At 40.0% G+C, this 13,856-nt stretch overlaps 1 protein-coding gene across 2 annotated transcripts; it reads left to right on the plus strand.

Moving 5' to 3' along the window:
• The first annotated feature begins 78 nt into the window (after window positions 1-78).
• On the plus strand, window positions 79-10,476 carry ERI1 (exoribonuclease 1). Of its 2 annotated transcripts, XM_008635632.2 has the most exons (6): window positions 83-737; window positions 2,826-3,036; window positions 4,386-4,469; window positions 5,112-5,221; window positions 7,431-7,545; window positions 8,538-10,476. In XM_008635632.2, exons 1-6 carry the CDS (start codon window positions 685-687, stop codon window positions 8,778-8,780), a joined length of 816 nt encoding a protein of 271 aa, XP_008633854.1. In that variant the 5' UTR covers window positions 83-684; the 3' UTR covers window positions 8,781-10,476. The 2 variants fall into 2 exon arrangements, with proteins under 2 accessions (XP_017592256.1, XP_008633854.1); XM_017736767.1 differs by lacking the exon at window positions 4,386-4,469 and having other exon boundaries at window positions 79-737.
• Window positions 10,477-13,856: the final 3,380 nt, after the last annotated feature.

Genomic DNA, 13,856 nt, shown 5'->3' on the forward strand with positions numbered 1-13,856 from the left:
GCCCTCCCGAGGGGCGCCGCCGGGGCCGCGGGCCCGCCCGAGGCCGCGCCGTGTGCGCACCCCGCAAAGGCCGCGAGCAGCGGTCGGGAGCCGAAGTGTCCGTAGTTCGTCCTGTTAGTTTATTGCTTTGTTTATTTTGCACGTATTGGGCACCGGCCCGCGTGTCCCAGTCAGTGTGGATTCTGGTTAATTCAGCTGTCGAGAGAAAGCTGGTGAAGGCTTTGCCCGCTTGCACCACAGAACTCTGTTCAGATTAGGATGCGTATTCAAGTTTTGTCTCCAAGAGCTGCTGTTCGACGTGGCTCAAGACGCGTGCATGACTATCCCTTTATTCTGTTTGCTGCTGTTTAGGAAAACAGTGTTTCAGAGCAGGCTTCAGGCAGTAAATAGTGTTTCAGGCAGTATTTATTTTCTTACCTGTCTCTAAGCTAGTTCACTCAGTCGGATCACAAGTGTAACAGTGTGATGCTTTACTGCGTTTTGGTGCAAAAACGAACTATGAATGCTCAGGCTTCTTGTTTCGACCTTCTTAAATGACTTCCTGATTTCTCTTTTTTCTAGGGTAAGCAGCATTGTAGGATCAGTGATCAAGAAACTAATGGCAAAACCTCAGCTGCCAGTTCAAACGACTTCAGTGATCCGATTTACAAAGAAATTGCTATAACCAATGGTTATATCAACAGAATGACCAGAGAAGAGCTCAGAAGTAAACTTGCAGAGTTCAAGCTTGAAACCAGGTTATTTGTTAACATCTTGATTTATCTTTGAGAGCAGTAGAGCCATGAGAGATGATTATTTTAAGGTTTAAAAACTCAGCACAAAGTGAAAAGCAGACACAGCACCAGACACCAATTGTTTTATGTGCAATCTTGTTGCAGCTTTTGTTGTAGGATTAAAGTATACTGCTTTATGTGTGCTGTCTCAACTGGCAACCCAAAGAAATGAAAGAATACATAACTGTAAGGTACTTCTCATCACTTTTTGGTCAAGGGGGAAAGAAGAACTACAGTGGTTCTCAGGTGGTGCTGCAGACCTTCATCATATAGAAACTTGCTTCAGAACAGCCATATTTTTATTTACTGTACCAGTACAGATCTGATACTCGCTACAAACTCTGGTGATGTGGCTCAGGATTTAATCAATCAGAGGACAGGTACCCTTAGATGGAGAGTTTGCTACTCTGAATACATGCCCTGGAATAATGTGAAAAAATGAATGTATTATAAGCTGATTTTGCGCTCACTGGGGCGGAGGCAAGGGAATATAGCATAGTTCCTCCTGTATTGAAAATGAGCTGCAAGACTAATAATTCTGTGGCCAGACATATTTGAGATACTGTGAAGAAGGTCAGCTGGGAAAAATGAAGTGTATTGTTTCTGTAGGCAACAGTAATGAGGAAGTAGTGGTGGGGAGTTAGTTGGTTAAATTAATTTAGTGCTTCAGGAGGAAAAAATCTTATCATTACCTGAGAAATTTTTTCATAAAACACATTAGATGTCTGTAGCTGTTTAGCAGTTGCTCGGATTTAAAAATAAAAAGCAGAATTCAAATAGTGTATGATGTGTTTGTGGTCTTCTCTTAGGTTGTAAGTTTTCTACATGCATTTTTTAATCTAGTTGTAAATGCTGAAAGCTTTAAATTTCTCTTTCAGCGGAGCTAGACTTCTTTCGTCAATGTATTCAATTAAGTCAAGTCAGAATATGTCTTGTCTGTAAACAAATAGTGACTGTAGAGAATTGAGCAGATTGCCACACTCCATCCTTTCCTTTGAGGTTATCATGATAGTCGATCGTTTCCTATTTTCAGCTTTTTTTATAAGTTTGATGGAGAAAGAAGTAATTTCCCGCTCCATCAGTTCCCATACTGTCTCAACTTTGAATGAACTGGACATTGACTTAAACTAGATCAGTAAACCAGGGTGAAGAAGAGTTATCTCTGCAGAAGCAGTTGATGTTCTCAAATGCAGGTTTAGTAGTTTGATTTCAGTTCTTATTTGTGGATCAGTGGGCTGCTTTTCTGATAATTCCACTTGCTACACATATCTCTTACAGCTTCTGTTATTCCATTTGCAATGAATAATTTTGTAAACAACTTCCTTGAAAGGGTAAATTATCCTCATTTATTCAGCTCTGGTTTGGTACATGGCAGTTCTGGCATATGCACTCAATGTTTGTATTAAAAGGACGCAGTAAGTAACTTTAATCTCTTGCCATGTGAATTTATTTATAGCCACAAACCTCCTGAAAAGCAGGATCTTGACCAGGAAGTTTTTCTGACAACTGAAATCTCAAATACTTTAACAGAGTTATTCGAGCTCAATTTTAAATTTAAATTAAGAAGAATTTAAAATGTGGGCATTTAAGCTGGATTCTGTGTTATCTATGCCACTGATGCAGAAAGGCCTCAGGCATGACTCACTTCAGGTAGAGGGCACAGGTGAAGCAATACTTCTTCCAGGGCCAGGGGCCAACTAGGAGTAATCTACAAAGACTTGAGCTTTGGAAAAGCTTTGGATACTGAGTCTTGCTGAACTAGAGGTGACTGCAGAGTTTCTCTGTGCCATGCTTCCCAGTCTGTCCCTGGTATTGTATTGATGGGGGGTATCACAGCCTTTGCGTTATCCCACATAATGGGATATAATGTAGCATAGATGATGGGGATAACACTCCTCTATGATAAAGTGGAATTCAGACTTCACAAGTGCTTGTGTTCAAAATGAGATTAATAAATGTTGAACTTTCAAATGTTAAATACAGCTTCAGTTTTACAACAAGGGAAATAATTAAACAAGAGTGCAATCTTTGTCACTTTCCCTATTTCTTTAGAGGAGTGAAAGATGTACTGAAAAAGAGATTGAAAAATTATTATAAGAAACAGAAGCTGATGCAGAAGGAACACACTAATGGAAACAGCTGCTATGACTACATCTGTGTTGTTGACTTTGAAGCAACATGTGAAGAAGGAAACCCACCTGAATTTGTACATGAAATAATTGAGTTTCCTGTTGTCTTAGTAAACACACGTACCCTGGAAATAGTAAGTGCTCTAATTGCTGTGTTGGTATGCTATTCTTTGATGTAACTTGTTTGCATCAGAAAGTCTAAATTAGTTTTTAAGTAGATCTTGAACTTCATTAAAATAGCATACTTTTTTTTTTCATAAGGGCTTATCCTCTGTGTCTCTTAGGTACAAACAGTACTTTCTATTCTGAAAGCATTTTCCAAATGATCATTCTCCTGCTGTTGACTCCCTCTATTGATAACGAGTTTTCTTGTCTGTGTCTGTTCCCACCTGCCCTTTTTTTCCCTGCTTTAAGGTCCACAAATCTATTTCTAGGACTTAAGGGATTCATCATAATAAAAAATGATTAATTTCTGTGGTCCTGTGTGAGGCAATCTAGAAGACACTAATGCAGAGATGAAGAAAGTGAGGCTGAGTGAACTCCACTTCTTGTCGGGCTCAACTGTTTCTACATTGTACCCAACAGATTGATAGCTGTGTAACCTGATTTTAAACAAACATACTTAGCAGGCATTTGGTAGCCTCAAGTGCTCTGTTCCAGTACAGCTTTCTTTTAGGATAAACTACCCGCTGCTTAAGTGAAACTGAGTGACTCAGTGAGCACACCTCTGACTAATGGTTCATTTATGAAGAACTCTTAAGAGGAGGAGGATTTCCGGTAATCATTGTGATGCTAAACTAAAGTATAGCTACATGTATGACTAACTGCAGAAAAAGGATTGTGCAGATTACCAGGATTGTTTTTATTGCTCTTAGAGTGGGTTTTTTTGTCTGTCTAAAAGGTTTTGTATAACAGCAGGGATTTGGGGCTTTCTTTTTCCATGAAACTTGCCTTCAGTCTTCACTCTTGCATTGCTCAGTTTCCCAGAGTGAGGTTTTGTTTGTCTCTGTCTGGCTGGCATCCAGAGGTGTAGGACTTGCATGAAGCTTCTGAGGTGTGCAACTGGTTGCTTTCTGTGAATTGCAGGTGAACCTTTATAGAAACCACCTAAAAAACACAAGGCTTTGCTCATGCCTTTCACTTTTTTCCTTACTCACACTCTTCTTTTCCCAAATCCTCTGCTTTTTTGCAGTCTGTCCTTTCCCCCTCTTAAATCCACATTCCCACTCTTTGGTGCCTACTGGCTGAGAGAAAGGACATGTTCTGGTTTGTTTTGGGGTGACTTTATGAAAAGCTATGTGTCCCATCAGGAATCTGATGATGGCCAGTCAGGAGGCTCATACTGGCTCAGGTGGTACACACTCCTTTTTGCCTGCAGCAGGACAAGTAGCTGCTGTTGCCTTTGGGCTGCAGGCGAGCCAGAGAAGCTGCCTTGTGGGCTGCACAGCGTGCTGCAGCTGAGCCTTTGATTCTCCTGTTACAGGAGGATACCTTTCAGCAATACGTGAAGCCAGAGATTAATCCCAAGCTTTCAAACTTCTGCATCAGTCTGACAGGAATAACCCAGGTAATTGTGCTTTTGTTTCTTCAGGAAGAAACAGGAAAAAAAGATATGTGGTGTTGATGTTTTCACACTGGTAACTTTAAATGGTAATATTTCATGGTTATTTTTCTGTAAGGCCTATTCTCTTAATCCTTGTTTTTTCCCTCTCCCAGTTATCACAGAGCTGATTTCACTAAATTGGTCATTTTGTGGGGAAGAGCATTCACTTTTTAATTCATGCGGAGGAATTTAATCTTTAGTAGAGCTAAGTATCTTTTGAATTGCATCAGTTCCTCTTCTAAGATTTTTATTCTAAAGAGTTTAGAGTCTTAGGATGGCAATGGCTTTTGATAAGTGACTTAAGAAGGAGCCTTGGAAACAACCTCAGATGTTTTAATCCTAGTTCAACTGCAGACTAACCTTGTTACCTTTACAGAAGCTATTAGGAGGTTCGCTCTTGTAGCGGTGCTTTTGTGGTGCTATTTTTTCAGTTTAGAAAAATCTCTCCAGTCATCTGTTAATGTGTAAGCTGGTTTTGTAAAGATTGTGATGAAGCCAATTTTGTAAGTCCCCATATACCAATACAGTTTTTACACTTAATGCTGGGTTGTTTCTTTTCCTGAAAAAATGTTCCTTACTTTGTTTTGGGTTTTTTTGTTCTCTTAGGACATTGTTGATAAAGCTGATACTTTTCCTCAAGTTCTGCAGAATGTTGTAGAGTGGATGAGACAACGAGAACTGGGAACAAAGTATAGCTATTCCATGTTGACTGATGGGTATGTCCTTATGCAACCTTCAGCACAATCTAAAACCGCAAAACCGTGTTTAATATTTGTGAGAGCATTGCTAAAGATGGATCAGGACACTGCCATTTTGCTGATTTTATTTTAATTGAAGCTTTTGGTAAAATTGGGAAGGCTGAACTGAACCATTGAAAATGAAGCTTAAATCCATCAGATGGCGCCGTTTCTTTCCTAGTGGTCTGTATGCAACAAAGTGATGCTGAACAGACTTTATGCTTTATTGCTGCTGTAATTCTCCATTTATATCTAGCACATAATACCTGAAAATAACACTGCAGTTTTAGTTCTAGGTAACTTCTGTGCCCTTCTGCATCTGAGGCTTCAGAAGTGTGTGGTGGGTGTGCTGTGGTACCCTGTGTCTGTTAGTGTTACTGTTAATACATACTGGATATTTTGCTGGAAGACAATGGACGGTGGTCTTTATGGAACAAGGAGAAATGGCTAGCACAGAAACCTCTGCTTTGGCTTAGAGGACTGTGGCTCTGGTGGGTCCCACCTCTGACAAGCTTTGTGTGTTCCACTAGTCCCTGGAACTGCCACCTGAACTTGCTCTCTCACAAGGTCTATGTGGAAAATCAAGTCCCCAGATAACTGCATGGTGAAGAGGTCTTGAGATCTAGATACATTTGTGGTGCAATATTGTTCTTGGGATCTTACCTTTGTTATATAGTGAAATACAGTGTTTGAGCTTTATCTTGTAGAGCACTGGCCAGAGCATTTTTTTTTTTTTACAGATGCCACTTGCCTTTTAGCTGTGAAACAGTATTATTCTGTTAACATATCTGCTTTACTCCTTCTCTTGGAATGAAGGATTTAAGTATGACAGGGAGTTTTTAACATTAGCTATGTTGAGGTAAATGATGAGCACTTTCGTACTTGCCTGCAGCAGGTCTTCTGCTGTGCTGGATTAAAAAGGCAGTTCTGTGCTGCTCTGATGCAATGACTCTGTTGAACCAGAATGAGAGGAACCCTGAAACAAAAATGGAGCTTATGAAAAAACAGCCTGTGGAATCTGAGCATAATTGCCTAACGCTTCTGTCAAGTAAAGCCCAGATAAATATTCTAGTCTATGAGTAGTTTGAAAAATAATTTATCAGAGTAGATTAGTAGATACATAATAGATATACAGGGTTTTTTTGACTGACCCAACTTAAATTAATGAGAGTTGGTTTTGGCCATGAGACCCTTTTCTCAAAGTTACTGAAGTTTTAGACAATTACTGTAGGTCACAGGTCTTTTCTGGCGAAGAACCCACGTTACTGAAATACTGTTGTGTCCAGTGTGAACCATTTAAAAAGGTGTCACACAGGACTTGAGGTGTACAGTATAGACCCATGTGCACCTTAAAAATAAGGAGTTAACATAATGCCATTCCAATCTTAATAAATTTAAGGAGCTATGGTAAATATTTCTGTTTAACTAATTTTTAACCTGTAATTACATTGCTATCTTTGGAAGCAATGGTGAATTCAAAACAGAAAATGCTAAAGCAAAACTGGCGCAAGGCTGGTTATATTACTGGGCCTAAATGTCTCTGGAATTCCCCTCCAGAGGAATACCCTCAGTGAAATTCCTTAAGGAAAATAGGTGCATTGAAATCTCTGTTGTATAGGTGAGATTGCATAGACAGCTACAAGAGATGGGGAAAAAAAGCTTTACTTTAGCTTGCCGCTTACAAACTTGTTGGGGTGGTTCCCTTCAAGAAGGCAGGCTGCTAAATAAATAGTATTATAATTTCTTCATATTTTCATAGAGATCTGGTTTCTCATAAAACTAGGTGCAGTCTAGTTTCAATAGCCTACCTGAAATAGAGGTACATGCATACCCAAATAATCAGGAAGATTTAAGGTGTCACTTGCTTCCCCGAGGGCTGTGTAAGCATCTAATTTATTGGCAGTTTTCAGTGTTGATGTGGTAGGTGGAGTACTGGGTGTGCTATTTTTTGTCTTAACCATTGTGGACCTGAAACTATCCTGGTGAAAGTCTTGCTCATATCATTATTTTTTTGGCCATGATTAACAAATTCATATTAAAAAATTCTTTACCATGACTATAGCAAAAGAGCTTTTCCTAAACTGTTTTTCTTCTACCAGAGACAAGACAGCTCTTAGTTCTACAAGTGTGTAATATGTAGAACACAGGATTATATATGACTAATGTTTTCCTCTTTTGACTTTTTAAGATCGTGGGATATGAGTAAATTTTTGAACATCCAGTGCCGTATTAGCCGTATCAAATACCCTTCTTTCGCCAAAAAGTGGATCAATATTCGCAAATCATATGGGAACTTCTACAAGGTTTGTACAAATTGCTGTTTCTCTTATGGGAAAATTTGGTTTAAAAGTCTAGAATGTCCTGTTGTGCTTGTCATCTCTACTTGTGTAGTATAAAATTATAGTACTTAAACTAGTTGCCTGGTGCCTGATTTTCAAATGTGCTTCATGTGCAGATCTCACTTCACTGATTGAAGATCATATAATCTACAGCATTTTGGTTTTAATCTTGTTTTTAAGAGTCAGGTTGTGCTCCTTGAAGGATTGTCTAAAACTTTTATACCGGTCCTCTTAGATCAAATGTATTTCGAAGTAGTTCAGCTGAAAAGACTGTATTGATTTTTCAATTTTTTTTTCCTGTTTTCATGCAATACACTACAAAACTAATTTGCACCTCTACCCTCATATAGTCTTGACTTTTGACAGTGTAATGGGGACAGAGAAAGATTAGGACCTCTAGATAAAAGAGAGATTGACATTTAATAAGGGAAGAGCTTTACTTGGTGCTGGGCAAATATTACAGGGTTGCTGTAGATGTTGATGATCAGATCCTGTGAAGGTTGAAGGCATTCAGGATCTTGATGTCAGTGAGAATCAGGAGCCTGGTGCTTCTTTAATCACTTAGAATTTATAAGGAAAACCAGAATCTGATTCCCTCTGCAATGCCTCTGTGGGTGGTAATTTGTTTTTTGTAAAGATTGTTAAATTTATCTAGGCCGTGGCTTCTACCCTTGCCAGCACAGGTGTATCTTGAGCTGGTGCTGGTGAGAGGCCCTTGACATCATCTCAGGTCTAGACAAACTCCTGTTGACTGTGTCTCCTCTGTAAAAATGGGAGTGTCTGTCTCACCAAGGTGCTTTGAAGCTAAATGGTTAGTGATCTGACAGAAGGCAACATGAAAGTAATATGTGACTTAAGTAGACTTAAAATCTGCATGTGTTTCTACTGCCCCGTGTTAGATTAAAAAGATTTGGTACTGAACCTAATCCTTGAATGTTACTCCCTTTCTCCATCAGGTTCCTAGGAACCAGACCAAGCTGACAATCATGCTTGAAAATCTGGGCATGAATTATGATGGGAGACCTCACAGTGGACTTGATGACTCTAAAAACATTGCAAGGATAGCTATAAGGATGCTGCAGGATGGCTGTGACCTGCGGGTGAATGAGAGAATTCACGGTGGACAGCTGATGACAGTCTCCTCCTCAGTCCCCTTAGAGGGAGCCCCTGCTCCACAGATGCCCCGCTACAGAAACTAGCAGTTCAGGGTTCTGCCTCAGGAACTGCCCTCAGATACCCGCTAAAGACTCCAGAGCTTAGTAAATGGCCACCTCTGCCAGCTTGTCTGCCATGCAGAATCCTAAAGCACCTTAACTAATCATCTCTGTTGAAATAAAGAGGAGTGTGGAAGCTTTTTGCTCTTAGAAGCCTGTTACAGCAATTTTTTTTTGTACTGATGACTTCTGTTGTTGTTTCCAACTTAGCTAGCAGTGAGGTTGATATCTGGAATCCAGACAAAGTGTTAAGCTTTTAAGAGCATGTAATTTAAACACCTGCTAAGAGGGATTGAGTCTGTGTGCCCACAGCCTGTGGGTAGTATTTGTTCACTGTGATGTACTCCAATCATATCTAGCATCTCCTTATTCATTGCACACAAACCATTCCTGGAAGAACTGAAAGAGCAGTGGTTGGGCTGGCCCTTCCTGATAAGGCACTCTTCTAAGGGTTCCTGCCAATTTTTTTGTTTTTTACAAAGTCTAGGAGAAATGGGTACGCATTCATCAGTTCTAAAGCAGTAGAGGAGTACTCTGTTGTTTGGGGTTTTTCTTAAAGGGATATGTTTGTCTGCTTCCCCATCAAATGGAGAGCTGGGTGTTGAATAAAAATTCCATTAACGTTATATGATAGTATTTTTCTAACCTGTGTTTCAAAGGGGAAGGTTCTTCAGATTTTCACTTTGAGGATCACATCTCCTATTCCTACATAGCTGCCCTTCATTTAATGTTGTTTTTAGACACTATCAGCCATTTGGTCTTAACAATGAGTGAAGTAAAGTAAGTTCAAAACATGCCAGGTTGTTAAAATTTCATGCTGTGTGATTATTACATAAAACAGGAAGTTTCTCATTCATGGCTAAAGACATGCTTAGCTATTTTTGGTATCTTCTTGTGCTTCTACCACCATGAAGCTATACCTTCATTGCAAAACCTAACATTGGAAGATTAATGTAATTTTATTATTAAAGTCCACAGCTAATTACTAACTACTTCTGCTTTCTCCCCGGGCCTCAGATAAGATGATATTCAAAAGAGGCCAGAGTGTTAATTTGCTTTGTCTCCATGGACTGTTACAAAGTGCACCATTAATGTGATCAACTCTGCATTAGAATGGCTTGTTCTGAAAAGTGGAATAATATATTTTGGTTGCTCGTAGTTAAAAAAAGAAAAAGAAATTTGCTATCCCTATGTTACAATTCACCCGTTTTGCCATTTACATTCAGGACACAAAATAACCAATTAATAAACTTTGTTAAGAACACTGACTGTTTGACTAATCAAACTCCTCCCAGCCCTGCTTTGCTCTTCTGACTGTTAAACTGCATCAATGGAACTGTGAAACCTTCCATTTTAAATTCCTGTAAGAGGGAGAAGTGTTAGTCAATTCTCAGTTGCTTCATATGTTTTCTTTCCTGAGTCACAGATTTGGATGGTCATAACTGCTTAGAATGCTGGTTTTTAGTTTAGTTTTGGTTTGTTTTTTTTTTTTCCCCTGAAAGCAGATACTTGTTCTCTTGTAGAGTTTTGTTGAACTTTACGGTTTCTTTTCCTTTTGTAGCCATACTTGATGGATTTTCAGAAGGTAAAATCCGAATCTCTGATATGCTTGCTCCTAAAATACCATGTATCTGTCAGCCCATATTTTGTACAAATTTCTATATACATGCTTTTCACTGTAGTGACTGTAGTTCCTCTTTTTCTGAAGTACCATGGTAATTTTCTTCTTTTGCTTCTGAGTCACAAAAAGATCTCTCCTGGGCAGCCAGAGACTTTATCACTAGTCTTTATTTACAGGTCTGTAACCGGGCTCACAGTCGAATGAGAAACTTCTATTTGTTGCAGATTATACTACAGGTTGCATAAGAGCTGTTGTAATTGTACATCATTTATTTTAAGTACAGAGTTGTTTATTTTTGCTAAGTAACGTCAAAAAGATATTTTGAGGTAAGGGTTAAATAATGATTGTTTTCTGTTTACTGCTTGAGTAGGTTGGGATGCTTTTTATCAGTGAGCTGTAGAATTCAGTAGAATCATTCCAGATACTATTTTATCTGTCAGATTAATGTCAAACTGTAAGCTGGAAGTATTCTCACAGACTATTTGATTCTGTGATTTTGAGATGAAGTGAATTTTAACAATGTTTGCTGATTTTTTGGAAATGTAAACAAAGTTATTAAAATAATTTCATATTTTTAAACATGTCAGGTACTGAATTTGGTCTGTAAAGCATGAGATTATTTCAACAGTCCTGGGGGTCTTGGCATCAGCTCAGCTCATGATTGGTCTTCAGCATTGCCATGGCTGGGTGGCTTAAATCCCATGCATGTGACTAGTTCACAACAATCAGTAATGAGATAAATTTTCCTGGATACTTCATACTGCAGGGGAAGGAGGCACTTGAGGGAGAAAAAAAAAGTGGTTTGGTGATTTTACTAGTGATGCTCATGTTCAGCCAGACAGTGTTTTTTCAGTTTGATCTCATTTGTTCATCCGAAGAGGCTTGCTGAGTGCATCTGCTTTAATGAATATTTTAATTTATTAGAGGAGTCTTCCCATGCTGGAAGAATTCATTGACAACTATGTAAAAAACAATCCAGTCTCTTTTTTATGCAGGGAAAAAAAGCATGCAGACACTGATTGCCTTGTTGATCAAGTTCAAGGCTTTGTTCTGTTGTTGCTTTTTATTTCACATTTTGGGAGCTGTACTTGACAAATTCTACTACTACTGCAGACAGCCTTTGTGGAACAGTTGCAGCTTTAAACAAAGGGATTGCAGACTAATTTCAACATGAGTGCTTTCAAGTAGATTTCTTAATATATATTTATATGAATGTGAGAGGGATTCACAGAATCTTGGGGTTATGTTAGGAAAAAAGGTTTCTCAGACAGGTTAAAGAGCAGTAGCATCTCTGTGTCAGTGAACAAATGGGAAGGAGAGGTCACAACAGTTCATAGCCTCCCATTAACTCCTTGTGAGGTATGGCTACAGGGGCTGCTCACAGCAGGTCAGCTGTCCACAGAAACTGCTTTTGTCTGGGCTTGTCTGATAGTAAAACAATTTAATAATTTGGTCTAACAAGGTAGTTGTTGTTTCCATATTTTGTTGGAAATTGACATTGCAATGAGGAGGGGGCTGTTCTCAGCAGTGGAAGTAAGTGAAAACCTCAGTTCACTTTACATTCTCATGCCCTTGGAGAGCTCTCGCTGTTTCACTGCAGGCCTTGACTGCTCTTTGGTGACCTTGAGAAAGCAGTGTTTTTTCACTCATTTCTCTCACCCTACACTTCCCATGGCTGTTTTTAATTCCTCCCTTTCCCTTTTTTTTCTACTAATGAATGTTTTCCTCCTCTGGAGAGAAGTTCATGCTAGGTAAGATCTTTGTATGTTCTTTCTAATAACAACCAACAGGCCCTTTATAAAGAAATTGGAAGTCTTGCCTGTGGAGGATAGAAGAGACCCAGTTACTGACTGCAGCTTTTGAAATGGGCTAAATGTATGGAACATTATTCTGCTGAAACCAAGTCCATTCCAGCCTTCTCTCAAGGCCTTCGTATTTGGCAGCCCCGTGGGGTAGCAGTGACAGCTCACCAGGAGGATTCCCCAGGTGGAGATGCATAAGGTAGCCAGGTGTAGTCAGTACACACTTCTGTGGCCTCAGCTGAACAGCTGTGGTAGGGAGCAGGCCAACACTTTGTTCTAGAACACCTTCCTCCAACAGAGAATGGGGTGCTGATCTGCAAGTGTGGATGCTGACAAGGCTTTGGAGGTTGAGCAGTGGCTTCTCTTTTGGGTTCCTTCAAGTTCAGTCCTTTCACAGCCTCCAGTGCTGACTGGCTTTTGCCCTTTTTAAATTGGAGGACTTGGTGTTGTGGGAGGAAAACCTGAAGCAGCTTAAGCGATGTGCTCTTTCAACTAAAGGAGTGTGACTGTTTTGCACTAAGTGGCCCCATATGGAAAAAAAGTCTTTCTTGAGTGAATGGTGAGCCCTGACCACCTCTTTATGGCAGAGGTGACTCTGGGTGTGTTCTGATTATGGATGTGATTCCATGGCTCAGGCATGTGTCTCCTCAGTGGCCACTCAGTTCAGGAGTGCCCATGGGTAGCACCATGTCCTGCTCCTGTGATCTTAACTTGCTGTGGTCATAACTGCACATCTTACTTGTAAATCTTGTGATGCTGCTTGCAGATATTTCATGGCAGGGTTTCTGCTTACTTTTCTGGCTAAATTAGTGCTAATTAGGAGGTTTTGCTCTTTGAAGTGAATGATAGTAGTGGTCTTGCATCGGTAAAGTACTTGCAGGTGATTCTGACCTCCTTTGTTTATGTTCCCTGCTTTCAGCAGTGTTAATTTTTAAAGAGCATATGTAGCCAAATGGATCTCTGTGAGCCAGAGATGTCCCAATAAGCAGGAATTGCTTCATTGTGGTTGCGTTCAGGTTTGGACTGGTATGCAGGACCTGGGCTGCAGGCAGGCTGTGAAGTGTGACACACCTTCCCAGAGAGTCCCATGCTGAGCAAAATTTATTTTATTTTAATTCCTAGCTGAATTGATAAGTAGTTGAATACTTATGCTCTGTGCAGCATGAAAGTGCTTTATATGCAATTTAGAGGCAGGTGTAGCAGCCAGCTGTGAGACTGTGTGCCTCCTTTTCTCACTTGAAAACACTCCTATGTTTGTGATTCACTTCCATTCGTGCATAGATGGACTAAGATGATAGAGAACTAAAAAGAAGGGAGAAGTGACATTTTACTAGTTGATCTAGGCAGTCTAGGCCAGATGTTACCTGTCCATATGGTCTGAGTGTTTGATACAGCTGAACTTTGACAAACAGGCTCTTTGGGATGCCAAGCACCATGTCCAGGGAGGGTGGCTGACTGCTACTGTGCTGAGCTTGGCTGTATTTAAGCACAATCTGGGTCATACCACTCTTGGCAGTCTTCAGTAAACGGGCAGACCTGAAGATAAGGAGCATTTATTTGAGCTGAGAAGCCTGGGAGGGGCATAGCTGAAAAAGAAATCAGTCTTCCAGCGTCAGAGGGAATTGTGGTGGTGCCTGC

This window comes from Corvus brachyrhynchos, unplaced genomic scaffold (genome assembly GCF_000691975.1).
Source record: "Corvus brachyrhynchos isolate BGI_N302 unplaced genomic scaffold, ASM69197v1 scaffold175, whole genome shotgun sequence".
Lineage (NCBI taxonomy): Eukaryota > Metazoa > Chordata > Aves > Passeriformes > Corvidae > Corvus > Corvus brachyrhynchos.

Bases quoted from the DNA above. Each gene is read 5' to 3' on its own strand.
- ERI1 (XM_008635632.2), top strand. From the start codon at position 685: ATGACCAGAGAAGAGCTCAGAAGTAAACTTGCAGAGTTCAAGCTTGAA. The intron at 4,470-5,111 runs GTAATTGTGCTT...TTGTTCTCTTAG, and splicing joins GTCTGACAGGAATAACCCAG to GACATTGTTGATAAAGCTGA. The intron at 7,546-8,537 runs GTTTGTACAAAT...TTTCTCCATCAG, and splicing joins CATATGGGAACTTCTACAAG to GTTCCTAGGAACCAGACCAA.